Source organism: Gallus gallus, chromosome 1, assembly GCF_016699485.2.
Source record: "Gallus gallus isolate bGalGal1 chromosome 1, bGalGal1.mat.broiler.GRCg7b, whole genome shotgun sequence".
In the NCBI taxonomy this organism is placed as follows: domain Eukaryota; kingdom Metazoa; phylum Chordata; class Aves; order Galliformes; family Phasianidae; genus Gallus; species Gallus gallus.
This window is the reverse complement of record NC_052532.1, coordinates 73,588,699-73,615,327: the sequence shown is the minus strand read 5'-3', so window position 1 is coordinate 73,615,327 and position 26,629 is coordinate 73,588,699. Positions and strand designations below refer to the sequence as shown.

At 45.4% G+C, this 26,629-nt stretch overlaps 1 protein-coding gene across 6 annotated transcripts in view; it reads left to right on the top strand.

Annotated features, from left to right (window-relative positions):
• Positions 1-806: 806 nt before the first annotated feature.
• The window catches only part of CCND2 (cyclin D2), a 44,905-nt gene continuing 19,082 nt past the window's right edge, over positions 807-26,629 (top strand). For 2 of the 6 annotated variants that reach the window (NM_204213.2, NM_001397878.1), the window contains exons 1-5: positions 1,427-1,643; positions 2,653-2,873; positions 4,300-4,515; positions 7,157-7,316; positions 21,306-21,454. In NM_204213.2, coding sequence (NP_989544.1) covers positions 2,679-2,873; positions 4,300-4,515; positions 7,157-7,316; positions 21,306-21,454 — 720 coding nt within the window. In that variant the 5' untranslated portion in view covers positions 1,427-1,643; positions 2,653-2,678. Of the gene's footprint in view, positions 1,243-1,426; positions 1,644-2,652; positions 3,506-4,299; positions 4,516-7,156; positions 7,317-21,305; positions 21,455-22,833; positions 25,626-26,629 lie in introns of those variants that run through there. The other 4 variants (XR_006939155.1, NM_001397877.1, NM_001397876.1 and 1 more) reach the window with 4 other exon arrangements.

Sequence of the window (26,629 nt, the reverse complement as noted above, 5' to 3'; positions counted from 1 at the left end):
TGTCTCCAAAAGCACCCGGCAGAGCACGGGGACATGGGGACAAGGCGAAGAGGCACCGTCGCGCGTACCGCGGCCAGCGGCGCCCCTTGGGCACGGCACCGCCCCGCCCCGCCCCGCCCCGCCCCACCCGGGCTCCCCGCCACCGCCCCGGCTTCCTGCGGTGAGGTCTCATTTCAGCGGACCAGCGTTTTCAGTTTGCGAACGGTTACTGACCTTAAAAGCCGTGGCACCGGGGATGTTTTTTTTGTTGGTTTTTTTTTGTTGTTGTTGTTTTGTTTTTTTACCCCTACGTGGCTGCAGATCAGCGATACCTCCACGTGTGGGGCTGAAATGCTTCCGTGGATTGACTTAGCGATTTTTCTTTCTTTTAATTGGACCCTCCCCCAACCAAAACGGTGGGGAGGCAGGACCTTCTGACGGGTCCTGACGGCCTCCCTGTAGTGAGGCCCATGGCTCCCAAGGTTCCCCAGCTCCCCTCCATACCCCAGACATCGCTCCATTTGGGAAAGTCGGTGCCGAACAAGTAGGACACCCGTCATCCTGCCCTTCGAAACCTGCATAAATCACAGTCGCTGCAGTGTCGGGCTATAAAATCAGGCGGGAGCACTTATGAATTTAAGTTTGGAGAAGGAAAACTTAGCCTTACACAACACGCTCCCTGTTTACAAGAGTAGCCAGGAAGGGGAAATGAATGGTGGAAGTTAAACGGCCTATCACTACGGAGTTCAACGCGCCGCAGCAGATCCCGGTTGGCCACTCCCGACGTACAGCGGTACCCCTCGCCGTCGTACAACGCAACCTCGCTCAGGCGAATCCCTGCCCAAGCGCGCAGTGAGCGCTCGTCTTGGAGGACGAAGGGGCCGCACACGGTGCCCGCAGCTGCCGTGTTCCTCCTGTGCCTGAAAGCTCTTCTGGCTTCCTGGACGTGAAGAGGAGAGGGGGGATATGCAAATTACTTCGTGGGGAAAATGCCAGCAGCAGCGCACGGAGGGCTCGGCTGCCTACCATTAGTTGAAGGGTCGCGGGGAGGGAGCCCCGCCTGTTTTATGGGAGCGAAAGAGAAGGTTGTCTACGGGGCCATCCCTACCGGTGTTGCAGAGGAGCCTTGGTGGCTGCACCCCGAAGAACTGCAACCCAGGGGTGCCATCCCTCCCTCTCTTCCTCCTCTTCCACAGCGGAGGAGCGAGAGCTGGAAAGGGCGCCCCTGACCGCTTGCAGCTCCCGAGCTGCCGGGACGGCCAGGTAAAGAGCTGCACCTCGCCCCCAGCCCGTTCCCGCTGCTTTCCATACCGCGCAGCACGCATCCTTAAGATCCAGTCTGCCCGGTAACAATGAGCGCGCAGCAGCAAGAGCCCCAGAGTCATTGGCTATGCAAATAGAGGGAGGGGAAGCGGCGCCCTAAACTCCGCACTCGCACTTTTAAGGCGGTATTTCCCCACCAGCAGCTAACGCCGGGGAGTGGGGGCGGCTGCCGGCAGCGTGCTATTCGCACGCACCTCGGGGCCGCCTCCGCGCCCCAGGAGCTCGGCTCCGGCAGTGGGCGGCTCCTTCTCCCTCGGGAGCGTCAGCCTCGCAGCGGGCTGCAGCGCAGGCTTCACAAAGTTGACACATTTTCCAGGCGGCTGCTTTGCGCTGGCCGAGAGGTAGGCGAGGCAGCGAGGTGCGGGCTGGGGCAGGTGGTTCGTGCAGAAAGTGAAAATGAAGCGTGAGCGGTCGGCCCTGTGCCGCGGACGCGCGCGGCGGGCCGCACTCGGCGGCAGCGGCGAGCATGGCTGGCGTGAGGAGGGGGTGTAATCGCACGGTGCGGGACCGTCCCTGCCCCCACCCGCCCCCCCCCCCTTCTCCACCCGCGACGTTTCCTAAAAGTTGTATCGCTGTCACTATGCGCTCCTAAAGCAGCTCGCCTGCTAGAAATGCAGCGGAGAAAGTACGTGTGATTATCGCTACGTTTCACCCTGAAAACGCTGCCGAACGGTCACCCTTCAAGGAGCTCTTCTTTTCTTCCGCGTTTGCTGTTAGGCTGCGGTTAACAGGTTCTGCCCCCACGGCTGCGTAGTCAGGGTATATAGGGGGGAGGAGTGGGCCAGGCGCCTGGGGGGCCGGGACGTGCATGCGGAGCTGACCCAAGCCAGGGCATTTCGCCCACAGGCCATGTAGTGTATGTGGGTGCCAGGGGGAGCCCACGGCTTCTCAGAAAAGGGGGGTACAGATTCGGGCAGGCTCCTGCAGAAGGAAAGTGTGCAACAGGTTCTGTTAGGCCACTGTAAAGAAAAAGAGAAACTGGTATTTGTGAATGCGTCTCCCTATTCGAGGGCCTCCTGGTTCCTTGTTAGCTTATAGAGTGGAAAAGAAAAACACACACATAAAAAACAACAAAAAACAAACAAAAAACCCAGCAGCGACCCGTGTTTGATGTTACGCCTGACCAGCTGCAGTGCTCCATAATAATGAGAGCTGCCTGCCCTAGTGGTTTGCGTCACTTCGCTTCAACTTCAGGCTAGAAATCAAGAGAGAACGACAGACGAACTTCAAGGGAGGGAGGAACGGGCTAGAAACGCTGCCGCCCTCCTCCTTTATCCTTCTTCTTTCCCCACCCCCTTCCCTCTTCCCTCCCCCCTCCCCCCTACCCCCCTGTAAAAACTTTTCCATCAGAGTAAGAGAGAAATCGCTTTGGGAACATGGAGTTGCTGTGCTGCGAGGTGGATCCTATGAGGAGAGCTTTGCCGGACCCGAACTTGCTCTACGACGACCGTGTTTTGCACAACTTACTGACGATAGAGGAGCGGTATCTGCCCCAGTGCTCCTACTTCAAGTGCGTGCAGAAGGACATCCAGCCCTTCATGAGGAGGATGGTGGCCACTTGGATGTTGGAGGTTGGTGCAGGCAGCCCCGCGAGCAGTACCTACGTCTGCCCCGTCCTCTCACCCCCACACCCATTTACCCCTCCGGTAGCGTTGGGTTTTACTTTCTGTGTATATTCCTATTTTATCGCCTTTTCCTCCACCTACAGAGCCTGCCCAGCACCCGTGGCATTGAGATGGGGGCAGGGGCTTCGAGCATCCCACAGCCCTTTGGGGGAAATGCCGTGCCGGGGGCTGCCGCCGCTCAAAGCGGGGTGCCGAGAGGAGAGGAAGGGGTGGGGGGGGGAGGTTGGAAAAGTGATTTGCAAGTGAAAAGAAGAGCCATCTCCGGCTATGAGCTCCTGGGATTGAGGACCTTTGGGAAGAGGGAGCCGGGGTAGGGCAAGGGACGGGGGATGACGAGTGCACCCCACGTTTTGCTCGGCAAGTATTTTATGACCACGTATGCACTGGTTAGGACGTGCCTTTTTTTTTTTTTTCGCCATATTGAGCTGCATGTAACTGCTCGGAGGCGCTCAGCCCGTCTTCCCATTCCTTCCAAAGAAGGGGCACCCCGAAGCGCCCTGCCGCCACGCCCCGGGACGGCAACGTGGCCGGGGGCTGCTGGGAAGAGCGAGGAGGCGGCGAAGCGTCCCCGCACCTCGGTACTTACCGCATGGCGGTCGCGGGCCCGAGCTCCGCGTATTTAACTGCATTGCCTTGGCCCCGCCGTCTTGATTTGCCCTTTTTGATCTCCTTTGGGCGGGGGATTTTTTACCAGACCTTTCACCTCAGCTCCCTGAGTCGGGTAGACCAGACCCCCTTCTCGGTTTTCATGTGCGATTTGTGAGTTTTCTCGCCGGCTCCGATTTTTGGTAAATTTTTGAAATAATTTTTTCACTTTCCTTCTCTACGTTCTAGCTGCTCAGCCTCTTCCCCACCCCGGTTCGCCCTTGCTGCGTTTCTCCCGGCCTTCCCCCCAACCCCCCCCCCCCCCCCCCGAGATGGCCCATGAGCGCGGGTCTGGAGGATCCCCCCCGGGGGAATTTTTACAATTGTCGGAAACGATGGGGGACCGCCCCGGGATGCCACCAGCACCAAAATTAGGACTCTTGGGGAGGTTCAGATATTTTTATCGATTTTTTGAAAATATGACGAAATTATTAAAAAAAAAAAAATCTCAGAGGCTGCTAGCTTGCAGCTGGATGAAGCTTTTCGGCTCTCCCACACAGTGTCTTGAATTCATTTCTCATTCAATGGACTAAAGGAATGTGAAAGCCGATTGACAAGCCTTCCCAGCCTCTCCAGAGATATCCCCCTCCCCCAAAATTTAGCTCCCCGAGAAAGAAAATCAGGAGGGGCTGTAGTGCCAAGGCACTAGTATGTTTTGTGGGATTAGTCATTTATGTATTTCTTTTTCTTGTCTCTTCTCCCCCCTACCCATGCTACTTGCCTGCAGGTCTGTGAAGAACAGAAGTGTGAAGAAGAAGTTTTCCCTCTGGCTATGAATTACTTGGACAGATTCTTAGCTGTGGTGCCCACTCGAAAGTGCCATCTGCAACTACTGGGGGCAGTGTGCATGTTCCTGGCCTCCAAACTAAAAGAGACAATCCCCCTCACAGCAGAGAAGCTTTGCATATACACGGACAATTCCATCAAACCCCAAGAGCTGCTGGTAAGCAGCCCCCTTACAATTCAAGCACATCCGCCCTCTGCATCAGCACTCGCTGACAGCCTTCTCTGCTCTTCTCCTTTCCCCCCCCCCACCCCCTCACCCCAGTAAGTCTGCAAATGTGCCACCCTGTTGCCCACCGCTCTTTCAAAATCATGCTTTCCACTTTTTTTTTCTTTCCCCATGTTCTTGTGCGAATTGTCAAACGTGCAAGAGGCACCCATATGACTAAGAGGGATCGACCCAAAACTGCTGGCGTGCTGCGTGCGCCCGAGGAGCGGGACTGCACCGCCACTGCTTCTGGCACATTCACAGCTGCACACCACGCGGTATCCAGCTCCTCTTTACTGTGCCGCTTTCTGGCGCGCTGGCGGCTGGAGCTGCCGAGAGCGCACACCTTCCAGCCCGCCGCCGGGCTCTTTCCGCGGGGCCTTTTCTCCGGGGCCGCGGGCGCGCACGTGCACCGCGGGGCCACCGGCGCTGCGTGATTCAGCGTGGCGCTTCCGCGCCACCTGGTGGCAGACATGCGGAACCGGGCATGACTTCATCCCTTGAAGCGCTGCCAGGCCGCCCAGTTCCCCGACTGCTGCCTGCCGGCCTTGCGCGGAGCAGGGAGACGCAGCCATCTGCCCTCCGGGGCCTTGCAGAAGTACCACCTGGTGCTGCGGTTCGAGGCGCTGCGGGAGGCAGTGCGGTTGCCCTCATTCTGCAGCAAGAGGGGACTTTGGCTGCAGGATGTCGTCGAGGAAGGTTGAGGTGCCAGGTACTGCGTGGCTGATCAGGGTTGGCTTCAGGCGCTGTTACAACTGAGGAAGTTGTGGATTTGTTCTTGCGGGTCTGGTTTCCAGTTATCTCTGAGGTGAAAATTGAGCTCGGTTAAATGCTATAAGTTAACAGCCATGTCTGGTGCTGGTGTTGGAGACTTCGAGGTGAAAATAGACATCAGGAAGGGCAGAAACAGAATCATAGTCATTTGTTGGAATCACTAACGTTTACAGAGCACTAGATGAGACTGCCTGTGAGATGTATTGCTCAGATTTTCTGTCAGGGATCCTGTTGGTTACATGTAGCAAGCCAAATCTCACCAGAGTTAATCACTTGGTGAAGCTGGTGAGAATTCCCCCAGGGAGCAGCCAGGAACTTGCTCATCTCTAGAGTAAAAGGCTGTGGGCTGCAAACCCTGACACAGCTGTTACAGGTATCCCATAGACAGTGTTGGCTGCCCCAGGACATGTCATATCCCATGTGAGAAGGAAGTGATAATGTACCTCTTCGTACATCACGTTGATTGAAGCCTGTTTTAACCGCTTCCCTTGCATCTGTTTTTTGCTTTCATTCCCCATCTGTTTTTTTGCTTTCAGAATCTGTCCCGTTACTTGTGTTGCTGGTGCTTAGTTAACATAGATCGCCATTTTGTTAAAATGTTTCATGAGTTTTCTTGAGAAAGAAACGAAAAACAAAAACATTTCTATGCTCTGTTACCTACGTGAATGTGATATTTCCAAGTTATGGTGAGCATTGCTGTAATGCAGTAGGAATGTCTATAGGAAAGTAACTTGCTGTTACAGCAGGCATCTATTCAGAGAAATGGCTGGAGAAATTGCATTGTAGGGTCCATGTTTATGGTTTCTCAGCAACGCTCATTGACGTCTCCTCGACTGCAAAATTAGAGGGTTTTTTTTTTTGGTTTTTTTTTTGGCTTGGGAACTCTACAAACTTAGCTGGGGCACCCTGCCATGCTGGGTTCCATCAGGCTAACACATTATTAGGACTCAAGAATCAGGGCATGGAATTTAGTTAATGACTGATAGTTGTTGTGTGAGACAGGGACAAGACTGAGGCCTGAGTTTGTTCACTCTGTGGGGTGCTGAGAGGTATTCAAAACTTTATTTTAAAAGTTGAAATATGCAAGTATAAGCCCTGTGAGGAGGATCCAATCTGTTGATGAGGTACTGTTTCTGTGTGTCGTCACATTATAGGGAATGGCCAGTAGTTACATACCCACTGAAGTTTTCCTTTGATTTCACTGAGAGTTTGGTACATTCAAGTAATGTGAGGTTAGATACTACTTTATTGGTGTATAATTTATATAGGCTACGTCTTGACTGTGTTAATGAGCATTTTCTTTCTGCAAAGCTTCAGTTTAAGCACCACCAGGTTTGTCTGAAGGAACTTTTGACTCCAGTTTTGGAGAGAATGCCATCAAGTGAACTTCCCCCATTTTGAAAGAGAATGTATATGTTGATTATTTTTGTGTCATTATCCCTAGGACCTTAAAAGATATGAAGTAGTAACTTCTTTTACATGGTTATTGTTATTAGGAAAGGACCACAATGACCTTGGCAGTATGTAATTGCAGGCTAAACTTTCTGGGTGGGCATTCAGTACAATACAAAAAGTAAAACCTTGGTTGGAGCCGCCAGGTCTCATTATTTTCAGTACGGTTTAACTTTTCCAGTGTTGACTGGGGAGCGGGGAGTGGAAAATGAAGTAAAGAGCTTCAAAGCAGTAGGAGCATACTCAAAAAAAAAAAAAAAAAGTTTAAGTAAAACCCATTGAGTAGCGATATAATTACAATCAGAGAAATAAAGTGTTGTCTGCAGGTTGCTTATGGCTTGTCTTCTTTACCCTAACCCCCCTGCAGGAATGGGAGCTCGTGGTATTGGGGAAGTTGAAGTGGAACCTTGCAGCAGTCACCCCACATGATTTCATTGAGCACATCCTACGGAAGCTGCCTCTACCTAAAGACAAGTTGGTTTTGATCCGGAAACATGCACAAACGTTCATTGCCCTTTGTGCCACAGGTAGGCTAAGGTGCTCTGGGTATGCCTGCATGTGATGATGTGATGGGAAGATGAGTTGCTGGTGGCAGAAAGGCTTTTAGTCTCTGGATCCTTACCGTGGTGTGGAAAGAGCTGTTCTCACCCTTGGGACTATTTGCAAAAGGTCTTCATGCTGTGTACTGATGATGATCTTGTAATGGGGCTGTAAAGTGCTAGCTGTTCTGTACCTGCTGACTAACACATGGTGCCAGTAAGACTGAATTAGTTTAATGTTCTGTTTTGCCCAATTCACTACAGTTTTCAAAGGGCTACAGGTTGCTTTTACAAACAGATACGGGATAGCCAAAATAGTAGAAGCTGTCATGACATGTCATTAGCCCAAAATGAATGTTAAGTTTTATAACTTTTTTTTAACTGGACGCTGTCCAGTTTATGTGATCCTGTTACGCTACTGAAGCACAGGGAATTAAAATTTTAAAAGTAATTAAAAAAAACAACCCAGAACATTTCTAACTTGTTTTCAAACAAGCAGTGAAACTACTCATTTTGTAAGGAGCCATTATGTTTTCCTTTTTTCTTGTGTTTTGGTTCTATGTAATTTCTGAAGCTTTACGTAAGAACAAAATATTCCATGGAAACAATTACTAGATATTTATCTGTAAAATACTGTGTTTTTTTTCCCTGCTGTACAAAAGCTAAGTGTACCTTAATTTTCATTGAAAGGATTAACCATATTAGACTTCACAGGAGCTAAATCTGGAGCACGTTTTATAAGAGTAGTACGTGACTTAATGTTTAGACTCTCTACAGTTTGATACGCTTAGTCTTTTATGATGGGAACTGCACAGTTGTGAGAGAGCCATTTGTTAAATGTGTGTTTGCAGAGTGAAAAGGAACATCAGATACAGCTTTTGGGTAATATCAATGCATAACTGCTTACCACTATGCCTGCTTCTTGATGTTTGAAAAGTAGAGATTGTTTTTACAGTGTAGGCCAGTTTTTGCTACCTCAGTTGATATGTTTTAAAGAATGCTGATTTGGACTATTTTAGGGTAATTAACATTTCGGTTACCGCAGTACTGTAGCTTTCCCATCTTTTTCCACTGTTGTGTGAACCTTTTCAGGCAGAAGGACATGCAGCTCGTTAGAAATACTGCTCCAAATCTGCAGGATCAATCTCAGTAATCCATCAGATATGTCTGGCCTAATTAGCATTTTACTTTAAAATTAATTGGTTACGTGAGCTTTATACTGGCTTTGCTTTCTCTCCCTATCCACTCAATGCTACCCTACCCTTCCCAATGCTGTTCTTACCCTCCTATGTGAAAAAAGCCCCTTCTTGCAAATTCTATTTCCAGATCCACTTGTTATTTCCTTTTTTCTCTTATTTGTTGTGGAGCTTTCTTCATCAGACACTCTATTTTCTTCTTTCCCTTTCTCCCCAAGAGCTTCTGTTCTCAGCCAGCTTGGATTAAGCCTGTTGTTTCGTTTCTCCATTTGCATTCCTTCAGCTAGATGACCTTCTTTGACATGTGACGTGACAGACTTCTCCCTTGCTCCTTTCATGCGTGTGTCGAGCCCATTTTTGATTCTTAAGCATTACTAGACCTGGCCTTGATGGTTGGCTAATGGCTTCGATCTTGAGCACAGTAGTGTCTCTCCTTTTACCTCCTGGTTCATCTCAGTGTGGCTTTTTCTGCTCTCCAGTAGTTTCTCAGACTCTCTGCATTTCTCTCTGCATGTCTCTCCCTATTCATTGTAGTGAGTAATGATTCACATGAGCATGACTTAAACTGGAGCGTGTCCCTCCTTGCTGTTGATTCCATTTGAACATACTACTTCTAGACAAGGCAGAAGCATGTTCTGAACAAGGGATTTTCTCTTTCCCCTGCCTTACACTTGCTGTGCTTTCTGAAGCCTCTCATTCTCCTCTGGAAGGGTCTGGCACTAAAGCACACCCCTGGACCAGCTCTGCCTGTGTTTGCAAAGCAGCATCTGTGCCAGCAAGATACTGCTGAGTGAGGAAGAGCACAGTCTTCTGGCTGGGAACTGACTGTACGTAGGACAGCTTTCTTCAAGCTGCTTCACTCACTCACTGCACAGTAACAGCGTTCAGATGTGTCAGCATGTGCTGACACATGCTTGTCTTTCACAGTGTCCTTCATTTTCTTACCCTGCTGGTGGCTACTGCTGTAAGCTAAAATCTTCTTCAGGAGTCTTGTGAATCTTAAAGGAACCTGAGATCTGCAACCAGGCTCTCTGCCTTTACAATATAGCTTGGTAAAACCAGATGCTTACCTCTATTTCAGATTAAGAGGGTCCTGCTTATTTGCAAGAGAAATCATTCTTTTGACCTCTAGAGTCACATCTCTTTGCCGCTCTTATCCTACCTATATTTATTGGTAACTTTTTATCCCTCATTGCTCCTGCCATGGGCCCACCTCTTTCTCTTCGCATAGTGCTTCCCAGTTTTGTAACCTCTGGGATTGCCTCTGTGCTGTGATTCCAGTTACTTGCCCAGGAGCTGGCAGGACTTGTAGAGAAGTCTTCAAACTAGACATGAGGGGGGAGGGGGATAAAACCAGGTCTGCTAGAGATGAGCCTGGGGGAGCGATAATAGGATTAGGGGTGAGGCGAGAGGCCCAGCTAAAGTGTGTCTATACCAATGCACACAGCATAGGCAACAAACAAGAAGAGTTAGAAACCATTGTGCAGCAGGCAAGCTATGACCTAGTTGCCATTACAGAAACATGGTGAGACCACTCCCATGACTGGAGTGCTGCAACGGATGGCTACAAACTCTTCGGGAAGGATAGGCAAGGAAGAATCGGCGGTGGCGTGGCTCTCTATGTTAAAGAGTGCTTTGAGGTTACTGAACTTATGACAGGGGATAATAAGGTTGAATCCTTATGGGTTAAGATCAGGGGAAGAGCCGACAAGGCAGACATCCTGGTGGGCATCTGTTACAGGCTGCCAAACCAGGATGAAGAGACAGATGAGTTGTTCTATGAGCAGCTGGCAGAAGCTGCACGATTGCCGGCCCTTGTCCTCATGGGGGACTTCAACTTCCCTGACATATGCTGGGAATACAGTTTAGCACAGAAGAAACAGTCTAGGAGGTTTCTGGAATGTATGGAGGACAACTTCTTGATGCAGATGATAAGAGAACCTACAAGAGGAGCTGCCCCATTAGATGTGCTGTTCACAAACATAGAAGGTCTGGTGGGTGATGTAGAGGTTGGGGGCTGTCTTGGACTAAGTGACCACAACATGGTAGAGTTCTCGATTCTTGGTGGAGTCAGGACGGGGAACAGCAAAACTGCTACCTTGGACTTTGGGAGGGCAGACTTTGAATTGTTCAGGAGACTAGTAGGGAGAGTCCCCTGGGGCTCAGTCTTAGAGAGTAAAGGGGTACAAGATGGCTGGTTGCTCTTTAAGAAGGAGGTCTTAAAGGTGCAGGAGCAGGCTGTCCCCCTGAGCTGCAAAATGAGCCGATGCAGAAGAAGACCGGCGTGGATGAATAGGGAACTATTCTTGAGGCTCCAGGAGAAAAAGAGAATCTACCTCCTGTGGAAGAAGGGACGAGCAACCCAGAAAGAATACAAAGAGGTTGTTAAGATGTGCAGGGAGAAAATGAGAAAGGCAAAAGCCCAGCTTGAACTCAACCTGACTGCTGGGGTAAAAGGGAACAAGAAACTCTTTTACAAGTATATCAACAGTAAGAGGAGGCCCAGGGAGAGTCTCCATTCTCTACTGGATGAGGCTGGGAATGTGACCACTGAGGATAAGGAAAAGACAGACATTCTGAATGCCTTCTTTACGTCTGTCTTTAAAAGTCAGACCAGTTATCCTCAGGTTTCTCCACTCTCTGACCTGGCAGCCTTGGCTGGGGAGCTGACTAAATCCCCCACAATTCAGGAGGAAACAGTCAGAGACCTTCTTCTCCAACTGGACTGCCACAAGTCCATGGGACCGGATGAGATCCACCCAAGAGTGCTGACGGAACTGGCGGAGGTGATAGCCGAGTTACTTTCCATCATCTGTCAGTGCTCTTTGTTGATGGGTGAGGTCCCAGAAGACTGGAGGTTTGCCAACGTGACTCCCATCTACAAGAAGGGCTGCAGGGAGGATCTGGGAAACTACAGGCCTGTTAGCCTGACCTCAGTGCCGGGGAAGATTATGGAGCAGATTGTCTTGAGGGAGATCATGTGGCACGTGCAGTACAACCGGGGGATCAGGCCTGGCCAGCATGGGTTCATGAAGGGCAGGTCCTGCTTGACCAACCTGATCTCCTTCTATGATCTAGTGACCCGTCTGGTGGATGAGGGAAAGGCTGTTGATGTAGTCTACCTAGATTTCAGCAAAGCCTTTGACACTGTCTCCCACAGTATTCTCCTACAGAAGCTGGCAGTCCGTGGCTTGGACAGATACATTCTTGGCTGGGTAAGGAACTGGCTGGAGGGCTGGGCCCAGAGAGTGGTGGTGCATGGAGTTAAATCCAGCTGGCGACTGGTCACGAGTGGTGTTCCCCAGGGGTTGGTGCTGGGGCCTGTCCTGTTTAATATCTTTATTGATGACCTGGATGGGGGCATTGAGTGCACCTCAGTAAGTTTGCAGATGACACCAAGCTGGCTGGAAGTGTTGATCTGCCTGAGGGTTGCAAGGCCCTACAGAGGGATCTGGATAGCTGGGCTGAAGCCAATGGGATGGAATTCAACAAGACCAAATGCTGGGTCCTGCACTTTGTCCACAATAACCCCAGGCGACGCTCCAGGCTTGGGGCAGAGTGGCTGGAAGACTGTGTAGAGGAAAGGGAGCTGGAGGTGTTGATTGATGCTAGACTGAACATGAGCCAGCAGTGTGCCCAGGTGGCCAAGAAGGCCAGTGGCATCCTGGCTTGTATCAGAACTAATGTGGCCAGCAGGAACAGGGAAGTAATTGTCCCCCTGTACTCAGCACTGGTGAGGCTGCACCTCAAGTACTGTGTTCAGTTTTGGGCCCCTCGCTGTAAGAAAGATGTCAAGGCCCTGGAGCGTGTCCAGAGGAGGGCAGCAAAGCTGGTGAGGGGTCTGGAGCACAGGCCTTATGAGGAGCGGCTGAAGGAGCTGGGATTGTTCAGTCTAGAGAAGAGGAGGCTCAGGGGAGACCTTGTTGCTCTCTATAACTACCTGAAGGGAGGTTGTAGTGAGCTGGGGGTCAGCCTCTTCTCTTGTGTGACTAGTGATAGGACTAGAGGGAATGGCTTCAAGCTGCGCCAGGGAAGATTCAGGCTGGACATTAGGAAATACTACTTCTCTGAAAGGGTGGTCAGGCACTGGAATGGGCTGCCCAGAGAGGTGGCGGAGTCACCGAGCCTGGTGGTGTTCAAAGAGCGTTTGGATGTTGTGTTGAGGGACATGGTTTAGCGAGAACCATTGGTGAAGGGCGAATGGTTGGACTGGATGATCCTGTGGGTCTTTTCCAACCTTAGCTATTCTATGATTCTAAGTTGCAGAGTTGTTCCTGGAGGAGCAGGAAAATGTCCTGATTACAGGGCTGTATACATCATATGCCACGTTGCAGGCAGGAGAAGAACCGTTTGTTCCTTATTTCCTCCACTTCAGCTTGCCTTTATTCTTCTTTCAGGTTGTGCAGCGTCAGAGATGTCTGACAGCTTCCTTGTGCTAAGCTGTCATGATGGAAGCTGTACATGGCACTGTTTTGGCAGAGGATAGCTTTTTGTGTCTATGGACCTACAAAGGAATGGATTTTGAGGGAGGAGAGGTAAACCAGGCTTCCAGTAAGAGGAGCTGTGCATTTCTGGGCACAGGCAGTAATGGAGGAGCTAATAACAGTGAGCAGATTTTCAGCACTTTATGTGAATGGTGTATAAAACTTGAAAGCAGAAAGCATTGCACATTTTCAGAGGCAGAAGGCAACTGTGTAGATCTCTAGACTCATCCCTTTGTATGGACTTTTGCTTTTGTATTTCAGTTTTAAGCCAGTTTTGTGGTGTGTGCTGGATATCTGCCCACTGTTTCTGGGTCTTTAATCATCTACACTTGAAAGCTAAGAAAGGTGAAACGTGGTGTTTGCTGTTTCCCTCCCCTCCCCCCCCCCCCCCCCTTTTTTTTTCCTACTTCTGGACCAAATCTTGGGTCCTTACTCAGACAAAAGTTCTAGGGAAGTCAACGTAATGGAAGTGTTGTCTGAGCAGCGGCTGTGGAATTAATCCCCTAATCCTGGTGACCTGGAGGACAGCCACATGGAATGCTCTGTAACACCAAGAGGTCCTCAGGACTCCTGCTGGGCAATGTGCTGTGCATCCTTTCCTTTTTAGCCAATGTAAGAGATGTTGGGTTCTGTCCCTGCAGAACATGAAGTGCACTATATATTTTAGTCAGGATCTGCTCTTCACAGAGAGAGAAAAAAGTCCACAGAAGCTTTGTTAAGTGCATCAAACTCATAGAAGGAAAATAAGTGTTGTGAAGTAATAGTAGTTGCATAAATAGTTCTTGCATGACACGTGCCAGAAGAAAGAATAATCCACGTGATTTTATTGCTAGGCAAAAGAAGGCTTGCTTGTTCCTGAGAGGGGCAGTTCATATTAGTATATCAAGCTCTCTGGCAGAGCAAAGCCCCAGAAGCCATCACCGGTCCATTCGCAAGTAGGTAGGGGCTGGAGGGATACTTGTGTGGGCAGAATCACTCCTTAAGTTGTAGGACCATCTAGCTGGGGAAGATGAGGTGGAAGAAAGTGAAGGAAAAGAGCCTTTGCTGAGATATGATGCTGAAATTCCTCTGCTGTCGGATGAGTTGCCATTCTTCCTACCTGCTGCAGTTCTGATCTTCTGATGGTTTAAGTGCTAAATGTAATCCTGATCTTGATTAAGCTATCATATTGAATTTATAGAACAAATTACAATAATCATCATTAAAAAAAAAAAAAGCTGTTCAGAAATAGTTTATCATCAACTGGCGAGCATGTTATGTTGAGTGCTCATATACTTGCTTATGTACAGTGCTCAACCTGTTTTCCAGTCTCTATCTCACTTGGGTTGTGAGATAGCATTAGCATTTAGGATGCTTTAATACATTCATAAATCTTTCTAGCATTACTGTAGCCCAGGAATAGAATTAAATGTCTGCCCTCTCACCTACTCAAAGGCAAGGAGCACTTAGATCTGCATCCCATTTTACTTAATAGTCTTTTCTTTGGTCATACTTGGCATTAGTATAACATTTTTTGAAATGCTAAAGAGTCAGCTGATTATGCCTTTAAAAGCAGAAATAGTTAACATTGGGGGAAAAAAATTCTGTGCCTTGTAGGAGTACAAAAGCAGGAGGGAAAAATTGCCAGTGCAGTTAAAACCAACTGCATTCAAAAAAGCACGTGAACCAGTGTTCATGTGCTTTTTTTTTTTTGAATGCAGTTGGTTGGAAGCTGGTTGGAAGTGCATGCATTTGGATCAAACCAGGCAAGAATCAATAGCATTGTTTATATTGTTTTCCTATGATTTTTTTTTTTAAATTATCTCCTAAAGTGAAAATCCATGCTTGTCCTCATGGTAATATCACTGGCTGGGTGAAGTTCAAGGTTAGGTGAAATTGGGATGTAAGCATTTAAATAGCAGTTTATAGGCAGGTATTGATGGCTGTCATCATTCTGTTCTCTCAATGGACTTAACATACCATTCTTTAAATTTTCTTTTCTCCCACCCCTAAGAAGTGTTGCCTTTCTCAAGACAACAGTTTCCTGTGCTGTTTGTTTGCAGAGCTGCAAGTGCCTCTGTCAAGTCCTGGGGATGAACGCTGGCTGTTAAAATAATGGCCTGCAGCCAGAGCAGTAGCAAAGGTCATTGTAAGAAGGTGGACTTTGCACTTGACCATGGCGCACTGAGGATGTCCAGCCTGGTGTTGATGTACTTTTCCGTCTAGCAGTTTTCTCACATAGGCTACTCTGAGTTCCTGCTTCTGGTTGGGTCCCTCAGTCTGACTGTCAACTTCTTATTTTCCTGGTTCAGATACATAGTGAAGTTCACTGGATCTGCCTGCAGGAATGAGCCAGCACAATAGCTTAACTGTTTGCAGGGTACTTAACTGTTGGTCACACTTACTGCATGTGCAGAAAAACGTTCTTGGCATGTGCATACATTGGTGCAGAGCATACTGTTTGAGAGAAGAATGCCTACTGGCTAGGTATCCTGAATTTGCTCTGGCTGTCTGGTCCATAGGTGGTTGTCTTTCAAATGACACTTTCTTATGCTTTTTTTTTTCTTTCCAGCCCTGAAATTGCCTGTAGAAGTCAGAGGGGTTGTGCAGGGTTGGACTAGGTTTTTATTATCTTTTGGGGGGAAAAAGAGATACAGAAATGGAGATGAGAATGTTTCACTGTACTTATTACCTGGGGATAGAAGGCAAAACAAATCCTGCTTTCTAACAAGCCATTTCTTTCCTTCAAGTGTTTGAATGTTTGTATTGTCCTAGACTAGACACTGTTGTGCTACCTCTTTTACTTTCAATGAGACTTCTGTATGTTGACATAGAGTTGCATAAATTACAGCAAAGTTAAGAGTCAGTGGTATGTCTTCAGAGCAGGCACTGGGTTTGCTTTAACCAGGGTTACGTGTGGGTCTGAAAGAGATGTAGCTCATAGCCTGATTTCAAGTGTCCTGTAAGAAGTGCTTTTTGTAAGACTTTCTCTCTAATTCAGATTTTATCAGCACCACGAAGAATTTTAATTGAAAGTGTGTGTCTTAAAGCCAAATGTTTTAAATCCTCTCCTCCTTTTTATTTTGATTTTTTTTTCTTAAATGTCAGGACAAGCTTTTGACTTAAGTCTGGGGGTGGGTTTACCTGTGAGTAAGGATGGCAAGATTTGAGTTGTTAACATGGAGGAATTGGGGTAGGGGGATTATAACCTAAAATAACATGTAAAAAGCTTGTTTGGAATTTCTTGATAAAATGTAAGAGACTTGGAGGGGTTCTGCATCCCATCAGATATGGTGCTTAATACTTACGCTTTCATTGCACCTTGAAAAACATTTCACGTAGTTATTACTTTGTTTGAATATGGAAATATGTTAATTAACGCCTTTGTTCCACTGCCTGCTCTTTTCCTTAGCCTTTTCTATTGAAACTTCTAGGTGGCCCAGCACAATGTGGCTTCTTTTCTTTCAATGAGCTCTTTCTGCACTAATAGGGTCCAGGGTGATCTGGAGAACCATGTGCACAAAATTGGTCCACCACCCCCCCATCCCTTTATGGGCATGTCAGGTTAAATTCATATCAGCAGGAGGGTCACTGTCTTGATTTTCAATAGTGTAAGATGAGGTGATGACTTCAGACAATGGTGCCACACTCTCCATTTGGAGACACTTGCCTCACCAGTTGCATTAGTTAATTAATATGCTAAAAATAGGAGTGAGTGATACAAATCACTGCCTGTTGTACAACAAAGACTGGGCATGTGTAGCTTTGATAGCCAAGTTTATGGTGCTTGTTATGGAGGGAAGTTAGTTTAGAGCTAGAGGCAATGTAAGACTTTCTGGATGCTGAGCTTTAGTCAATCTGGGCCTCTGGCCATTTGCTTGCTGTCTCATTTGCATTATGAATGACATTAAGGGAACTAACAAGGTTACTGGGCATAGAAATGTTCTCATGTGACCCCACGTGGAAGCCGACCTACAGCAGTGCTAGTTGGCAGGGGCACTGTGGCTCTTTTATTTGGCTTCCTAGGAAGATGGTTTTTGGAAGTGCATAACTTGTAGGTATAAAATCCACCGCAAGAAAACCAATATTCATGTAATGTTGAGATCCTAACTTAAGCTTCTGGGAGCCAAGGAAATTAAAGGAGATGCTTGGACATGTGGCTTGAGCTGTGCTGAGCATTGATCTGACATTCAGTGATATGACAAGGGGCAGTGGGTGCAAGCTGGAACATACAAGGTTCCACATAAATATGAGAAAAAAATTCTTCACAGTATGCGTAACAGAGCACTGGAACAGGCTACCCAGAAAGGTTGTGGAGTCTCCTTCTCTAGAGACATTCAAAACCCACCTGGATGTGTTTCTGTCTGAACTAATCTAGGTGTTCCTGCTCTGCTGGGAGGGGGATTGGACTAGATGATCTTTCAGGTCCTTTCCAATCACTGACATTCTGTGATTCATTGGGTGCACAGCATAAGCATCCTGCATTATTCTACTCAGGGTGGCTGGCAGGGGCAAATAATGCTGTGTTGTGGAAGTACTCACAAGGACATGGGTTCATCTGGGCCTCCAGGAGGATCTGTTACCCTGCTGCTGGCATGAATTTTGGGTTGCAGTGGTGGCATTTTGTTCTTACCTGCTGCATTTTAGCTACAGCACAGACCATCCAAACTTAGTAAGTTTTTTTTTTTTTTTTTTTACTATGTCTTACCTGAAAAGTGCAACAAAGAGGGATAAATTACAGAAAATCTCTTGCCACTGGTATTTCCCCAGTTCTTGTGCACAACTAGAACACAGTTTGGTAAGTCTGAAAATAAAATACTGGAGTCGCTTCCCACCTCCTCCTTGCTGAAGCACTGCCTTGTTCATGCTAATGAATGTAAGGGTTTGCCAGATAGAGGTGAGTACTCTCACAGGTACTTAAGCAGGTATTGTGTCACAGCCTACTTTGTTACCTGTGTTATCAGCCAGTAATGCCATCAGCTCCCATGACAACTCCGGATTTGAAATGTACTGAAGTCAGAGAGCCTGAATTCATCGTTCCCAGTCGTAGGCTTAACCTGGTGGCTCTAAACCCAAGCAATTGCAGCATGTAGAAGAGTGGATGCAGATCTGTGGAGATATATCCTTCTTTAATTGATTTCTTTCTATATAGATAAGTAGATTCACTCATGAGTCACTCTATGGGAACAGGTTTTGGGGATCCATAAATGTTGTTTGAATGTTTTTCAATTTTATTAACATTTTGTACTTGATCCAGGGGCTGAATGAATCATAGAAGCCAAGCTTGGCTTGGAAGGGGTCTTAAAGATCATCTAGTTCCACTCCACTCTGCTGTGGGCAGGATTGTCAGCTGCTAGGTCAGTCTTCCCAGGGCCCCATTCAACCTGGCCTTGGACACACCTGGCAGGGTGGCATCCACAGATTCTCTGGGCAGCCTGTTCTAGTGCCTCACCACCCTCCTAGTGAAAAATTTCCCCCAGCATCTAATCTAAATCTCCCCTGTTTTAGTTTAAAACTGTTTCCCCTTGTCCTCTCATGAGCCACCTGTGTAAAAAAGTTGGTCTTTCTCCTGTTATAAGCACTCTCTTAATATTGGAAGGCCACAATCATAGAATCATTAAGGTTGAAATGACCACTTAAATAGTCTAGTCCAACCATCAACCCATTGCCACCATACCACTAAATCATGTAGTCAGTGTTGCATCTACGCTTTTCTTGAAAAACTCAAGATGGTGACTCCACAACCTCCCCAGGCAGCCTGTTCCAATACTTCACTATCCTTTCTGACAATGTTGAGTTTTGTTTTGTTTTTCTGAACATCCAACCTCAGCCTTCCTTGGCACTCTTAAAACATTACCTCTTGTCCTATCACTAGGTAGTTACTTGGCAGAATGGGACCAACCCTCACCTCACTACAGTCTCCTTTCAGGTAGTTGGAGAGAGTGACCTGAGCCTCCTCCAGACTAAACAACCCTTGTTCCCTTAGCTGCTCCTCATAATATTTGTGTTCCAGATTCTTGACCAGCTTTGTTGCCTTTCTCTGAACATGCTCCAGGGCCTCAGTGTCTTTCTTGTAGCGAGGGGCCCAAAGCTGAACACAGTACTCAAGGTATGGCCTCACCAATTAGGTGTTCCCAGAGCCTTCTTTTCTCTGGACAGTCATTCAAACATATAAATATTTATATACTTTAAAAAAATACTTATTTATTGGAATCGTGGAACCATTCCTGATATTCATGGTTGAACTTTGTAAACTGGAGGCCCGTGCTTCTTCCACAGAGCCGCATGAGTGTGCATGAGTGTGTGCAGGACTGAGCTGCTGCAACAGTCATCAGATTCAAGACCTAGGCCCTTCAGTGAGAGTGAGAAAGAAAAGAGACAGGATGTCTTAAAAACAAAGGCTGTTTTGAGCATCTGTTTTCAAGCAAGACGTCTTGTCAGAAGAAATAGTGAATTCTGCTTAAGATCCTACTGTATTTATTATATATTCTTGGAGTATGGCCCAGTAAGAACTGTAATGGGCAGAGACACTGAGGATAGCACGTTCTGGGAATGCATGTGCTATATGCAACAGGCAGAGTTGTTTGTTTACACCACGTATTTACAGGCTGGATGGTTCCTTTGCAGGATGAATTTACGTGAGGCAAATATGAAACGTTGATTTTTGACAGTGGAATTGTAATTCTTTGTATGTTAGTGCCATGATTTGTGATGTGTGTTGAAATCAGTTCTCACTGGAGTATGTCCAATACTGACAAGTAAGGGTCAAGGCTTTCCCGCTGACTTAACTGTTAGTTAGGGCAATCTAAAAATTACCAACTCCATCAGCTTTCCAATGTATACACTACCACAGTAGTGTATAATTATTGTTTTTGTAATAATAACAGTCCACGCTAACTAGTTCTGTCAGCAGGAATTATCTCATTCAGAAGCATTTGAGTGTGATGTCTTCTGAGCTCAGTTTTTTTGGGGTGGAAGGATGGGTCAGTTTTGTGCAGCTGTGACCTGCAGGTAGTTGTCTTCTAGTGGCTTCATGAGACGGGTAAGTCTGTGTGAGGATTTCAAGTCTTTCCTTTCTTTTCCCGCCTCTGACATCCATCTTCCTGTCCATGTTATCACCAGAGTCGCAGTCTTAATTGACTTGTCTGTTCTTTGTGGATGCCAGGGACGTACTTGAGCCTGGAGAAGAGTATGACATCTCCACAACTGTTCCAGTGTCTGCCATCTCAGCATTTGGGAGACTGATTAAAAAAAAAAAAAAGCTCTGTTTGCTTAAAACGTCTGTGGTTACACAGAAATCATCAGAATTACAGAATTTATGCTAGCTAAATAGAGAAGACTTGGCACATGCCCTTAGCAGAAGGGCAGTTTTCAGTATCCATGTGATTGTATAAGTAGACTGAATACAGCAAGAACTTTTTTTTTTTTGTTCTAGGTATTACGTGTATTTCTTTCTCCTCCTCCAACTGAAAATTTGTAGAGAAGGGTTTATTAATGAGCTATTGTTGATTAAAGCAACTTGGTTTGCAAGTTTTATGTTATGAAGATATTTGTAATCTATAAAAAATGAGAATCATGTTAGGTAAAAGAAGTACAAGTAAGCCAGTGCCTACAGCAGTATAAAATATAAGGTGGCCTTATAAAGGTCACAATTGAAAATTAAATAGAATGCTCTTGTCCCCTAATTTCCACAGATAGGTGAGAAGTTCTGAAATGCCTTTCGACTTGTCATTACTGTTATTTTTTTTAAGAAACAAATGTGGCATTCGTCTTTTCTTTGATGGCATAGCTGTAAACATTCTCATTTGCTAATTGCAAAGATACTGAGCATAGAGTAGTAAAGATGAATTGTTAATTAAAATCTTTCCCATACAGTTCTTTAAATGCTTGAGTTAATCAGGTCTTTAAATTTGATGTAACTAAAAATCTTAGTTCATTGTTTTTTGATACCTTATTCCAGTTAGTTTTCTGGTTATACGTGGAGCTCTAATGTGACTAAGGTCCAAATTTCTGATGTTGATTACAGAAAGCCTTTCTCTTCTTTCTTGTTTTTTTTTTTTGACTAAGACTATTGAAAATTTTCCAGATTTTCTTTATGCATCAATGAGAATAAAAGACTAAACTGCATTTCCATCTTAATTTGCAGATCTGTTACATCTCCTTTGACTACTTGTGATGAGTAGCGTGACTAATGAGCTCAGTCAGAGCCAAGAGTTTTTCTACATTTTTTACTCTTGGGTGTGGCTTTTATGTTGATGCCTCTGTTTTGCAGCTTTTCTGGTCTGGGCTTGGACTAATTCCCAGATCTGTTCTTACAGATTTTAACTTTGCCATGTACCCTCCATCAATGATAGCAACTGGAAGTGTGGGAGCAGCCATCTGTGGCCTTCAGCTTGATGATGGGGACAGATCACTCTCTGGTGACAGCCTAACAGACTTTCTGGCCAAGATTACAAGCACAGATGTGGTGAGTGTCATGGATTCCTGTTCTTGTTTCACTTCTGAGAACCCTGTGAAAAAACTGAGCTGTCCATCAAACTGGGCCTGATACTGAGAGCCCAGTAGAGTGAAGGGAGGGGGAAGTTCTAGTGCGAGTGGACACCTTGGTGGAAGATACCTGGATGTCAAGAGCTCCTTGGCCTCGTGGGAATCACTCCTCAACCATGTTTGTGCAGCAGCTTTGTGATTAGAGCCTGCTTTGCCTCAGCTTGTCCATATACTTGGGCCTATTCCATCCACCACGACTGATGCTAAGTAAGGCTTGTTATAGGGGAGAAATCGCTTTCAGTGCCCTAGGGCACTGATGTGGAATAGCAGACAGAATCTCCCATAGCTTAAGGTAAACTAGTATGTGCGTAGGAACAGCAGGCCTGTGCTCCCAATCTTGAAACTGCTGTTCTGACCCTCACTGAGATACCTTCTAAAAATCGTTGGCATAAAGGAAGTGAATACTGAGCTTATCTTCCAGCGCCAGCAAAGCAGGAGACAGTTGCCACCCAAGCTGTCTGGATTTCTATATCTAACCTCATTAAGCACTCTTTTTGAGAAATTAATGCTTCAGATTGTCAGAAGGTCCTTTTGTCAATAGGGAGGTGAATCTGATAGTGGTTCAGTAGTGCCTGAAAAGCGGTTTAGTGAGTACATATGAAAAATGCAAACCAGGCAGGTATGCATGGTAGACTGAGCAGAAAGGCTGGGAGGACTGAAAGGAGTGCTCAAATCACCTTTAGTAAGGGTGGTGACTCTCCAGTTGCACTGCTGCGTTGGTTAGTGGGCCACTGGAGGTAGAGTCTGTGCTACTGCAAATCCATATTGCTTGGTCTGTGGAAAACAGGAGTTTGATTTCTTGATAAGCTGACAAGTTTTGCCATGCTGAAATACACTTGAAAGAAAATGAGTGAGACTTAATGGAAGGCAGGCCTCAAATAAAATACTGTAAAGTTATCAGTTACCAATGTGTCATCCTTACCTTTGTTCACCATAAATCCTATTACAACTTGTGGAGTAGATACTCTGTGCAATTATTAGATCTGTAATAACATTGTGAAGAGAAAGCTGTTTGGTTTTTTTTTTTAAACAAACATTCTGAATTTTGGCTAAAAAAAGAGTAATCCAGTTTAACGGAAAGGGAAGAATGTTAGTTTCTTTTTTTCTTTCTTTAGATGAGTTAATTTTAAAGTGCATTTCTAGGTCTTCCCATTTCTTTTGGTTGGAAATGAGTTTTGCAAAGAAAAAGGAGCATTACCAATTCCAAATGCTTGTAATGTAAATTTAGAAATTAAACATACGTTCATTTCAAGTGAAAATTTCACATAGGTGATTTGCCTTTTTGTGCCATTTTTATAGGCATGGAGGAACAGTGGTGGTACATTGCAATAAACAGCAGAAGCACGCAAGAAGAATCCTATATAACAGTTCAGACTTCATGGCCCGATGCAAGTAATGCATAGCACTCATTTGTATAGTTGTTCCATTTAGAGCAAGATGATCTATAAAGTTTACTTAGTATATTTAGAAAACAAGAATTACCAGTTACTAAAACTGGCAGTTACTGGCTGGCTGAAATTTTCTACTTGAATGTTTGATTGGATGTAATGTGGTAAGTTTTGGATGCAGCATCCAGTGAATGTCAGGAAGGACTCCAGATATCGAGTGGACATCAGAAAGTTGGGTGAAGGAAGACTAAGATTTATGAAAGACTGAGATTTTGTTAATATGGGTGCTGCTTTTGGGTCATATTTGTGAATATCCTACTAATAAGGAAAACAGTTGTTGCTAGCTGTTGTGAGCTGTGGAACTACAGCAGTCTGAATGTTGTGGAGTGTTGGAAAGGTTGAAACTGTCCTGATTTTGCTTGTTACACGGAAAAGCCAGGTGAAGTTGACTCCTTGACTGCTTCTTGTTTTCATGCTCGTTTTTACTGATGTATGCCCCACAACCATTTATGTCCCTGTGCTTCAAACCCCATCCTGGGACTCATCTAATTTAAATAAGAGAAAGACCATCTGTTGTTGTTTTGAGGTTGTTGATGGGGAGTTGCTTGGCTTCTAAGAATAGCTAGTGCTTCTGAGTTGGACAACTTTAAAGGCACAATTTTTCCATCACTGGACCATGTTCTGTACCTGTGAGCTCTGAATAAATTTCTGAAACTGTTCTCACTTGTCAGAGGGGAGATGTTAGGGTAGCCCTGCTGTGTTTCTCTCTGTTATATTTAGTGGGTTTTGATCAAGCATTGAGTTCTGTCTTTCTGGAGATGTCAGGAAGTTTTTCAGGATAAGTCTTCATTTTCCTTGTGCAGCCACGTGGATCTTTTTCCTCACTCATTTTCAGTGTGGACAGGTCTGGCTTTCAGTGACAACATGTTGCTGGTCATACTCAAGTCTTAGGTGAGGGTAAGCAGGCTCAACATGTTGGGCACAGGGGCTACATAACTGGAATCTTGCAAAACACTTGTATTTTCCTAGATTCCTCCATAGTAGGGGGAAGGGCATTTCCCATCCTCACATGCCAATTTTGTCAGCATCTGATCATTGCTTTCTAATGTAGCCTTTGCTGTGGTAATCTGTTCCTTACTCACTTTTAGACTAGGTTATTGCAGTTCATGTTGTGTGGGACTACTTTTGGATAACGTTTATATCCTCAAGCAAGGCTAGACGCTGCTGTTTGCTTGCATAGTTGCTTCTTCTGGTTGCACCTTCTGTTGTTTTTTTGTTTTTTTTTCTGGTTACTGTCAGGTGCCTTGCTGTTCGACCTGTGAGACTGTACTTGAATCAAGATCCCAGCTGTTTCAGAACCAGGCTCTTCACATGCTCTGTTTGCATACTAGGGTTGTTTTTGAAGGCTTTTAGGGACAAATGAGAAGTCACAGTAAGGGTGTCTTTCTCTTGGGATTTTCTTTCTTCTGTGTCTAATAGAACCCTTGCTAATTGACTTCCTGAGAATGCTCTAGGCATATTGTGCAAGACCATGTCAGAGAAGGAATATATGGCTTTTATTTTTCTTTGCTGTTTTAAGAGTGTTTTTGGGTTCTGTTCATTTGATGTTTATAGGTATGCATTTAAAGCTCATGCTCTTTCTTAAAGGAGATACTTGAAGCTTTCTCAGGCATCCCAGTGCTTCTTAATGTAAGGTGTTTTTTTTTGCAATATCTTGCAGGTTGGACAACTTTTTCTCATTCTGAGTATTTTAACCTGATTGATTCAGTTTAAAAAAAAAAAAATACCTGTCAGAATAGCCTAGTAGCTTCTAAGTGGTTAGAAAAAAACAAATGTTATTTTTCTCATTGAAAAACTTATCATGACTTTTCTTGGAAATTTTGTTGATGTTTTTGTCAAAAATGTGCTTTTTGCTCTGTCCTGGTGAAAATCTTCTCAAATTTGGCTGAGATTATATGTCTTCAAAGGAGAAAAAAAAAATCACTCTTCCCAAATAACAAAGAATTCTTAGGATTTTACTAGTCACATCCTCTCCAAGAATCTGTTGGCAGTGAGTAGAGAAAAGCTTTCTTCTCTTTGCATCTGATCATAGCCCACAGCAGCACAGACTACTAAGGAGCTTCTTACTTAAGTCAGAGCACACTTGGTACGAAGGGGATTTCTAGATAATTTAGCTACTCAAACATATAAATCTTTAAAGAACTTAGATATGCTGTAATTTTTCAAGATATTTACACATGGCCAAGTTTGGAAGATTCTCATGGTTGTTGGAAAGCTGGTTGTAATTCAATCTGTCTCCTGCATGATTCAAAGTCTCAGCTCATCTGAAAGGAGCTGTAATTGTTAACTTGTGCAAAATAGCATATTTTTCATTAGCCAGATATTTAGAAATGGCAGAAGTAACTCGGTAGATGCGTTCCCCATGACTTCTGTTTTGGTATTAGGAGCCAGGACTGAAAAACTTCATCCTACCTGTTAAAGCTTGAGAGACAGGGAAAAGCAGCTAAAAACAGGGTCTCAGGGAGTTATCAGGCACTCTTAATGATAGGTAGTAATGTCAGCCTCATCTGTAGAACATATTGTTGAGAAAAATGTACTGGTTGGGTTGTGTAAGAGTTAGCTCAAGGCTGTGTTAATGAAGAGTAAAGACTATTGTAATATACTTTATACTGGGACTTAATTAAAATTGAATGAAAAGCTTCAGTTCTCTGATTTCTTAATTTGATGCCTAAAATCTGTTCTTGCAGTGACACAATTCATCATTTCTGCGTGAATGATGATGTTTTCAAAAGGTGGGTTGGGGAATACCAAGAATCTAGAGCTTGGAGGCTGCAAGGGCATCACAGCATGAAAAAGCAAGGTATCCTACAGAGTTCACAGTTCTGCAGGGGGAAATGCTCTTGCTCCCTTCTGCCTCTTGATAGCCTGCAGAAAACTGTGGACAGCTGTAAGAGACCTTCCTGACCAGCACAGCTTGCACTAGAGTGCTGCAGGGTTCTGCTGCATGTGGGGAGTGCTGGGGAGTTTTGCCTAGTTTCCCTGTTTCACAGTTGCCCTCAACTTGTAAATAAAATCAGTTTTCCTGCTTTGCCACCCAGGACCCATGAGGAATGTAAAGACACTTTCTGAACTGCCTATCCTGCATGCTTCTGATATTTGAAATTATTTTTGAGTTACTCAGAAACAAAGAAGTGTTTTAAAACCCCATTGCTGAATGAAGGAGGTGGAGAGATTGCTTAGCTTGGAAACTGGAACATTTGCATGAGCTTTCAAAAAAATGTCACTGTCTGAGGTAAAGCATGAAAAAAATTGAGCTTTAAAGTTTCAAGCATATGAAAAAGGAGAATGATAATGAAATCCTGTTGTAACTAAACTGCAGTGAGATTTTCTAAACTTCTGCTATTTCTTGAAGATAGTTGGAGGGTGCTGTTTTCTAGGAAACAGTAGCATGAACCAAAAAGCTGGAATCAGTGGAGTTATTTTAGGTGGACACCGGTGCAGCAGAGAGTGAAGTTTGGCATTACAGACTGTAATGTGTTGGGTGTTTCATTAAGAAAGACTCAGACCAAAAAGGTGTTATTAATGAACACCATTTAATTTAGAACCCTGCTGCTGGATAAGCAAACAACAAGCATGAGTGTTTCTTTCAAAAACACATGGATGTTGTTTTTCTGTGTATGAATCCAAAGCAGTACTCTGGGCTTTAG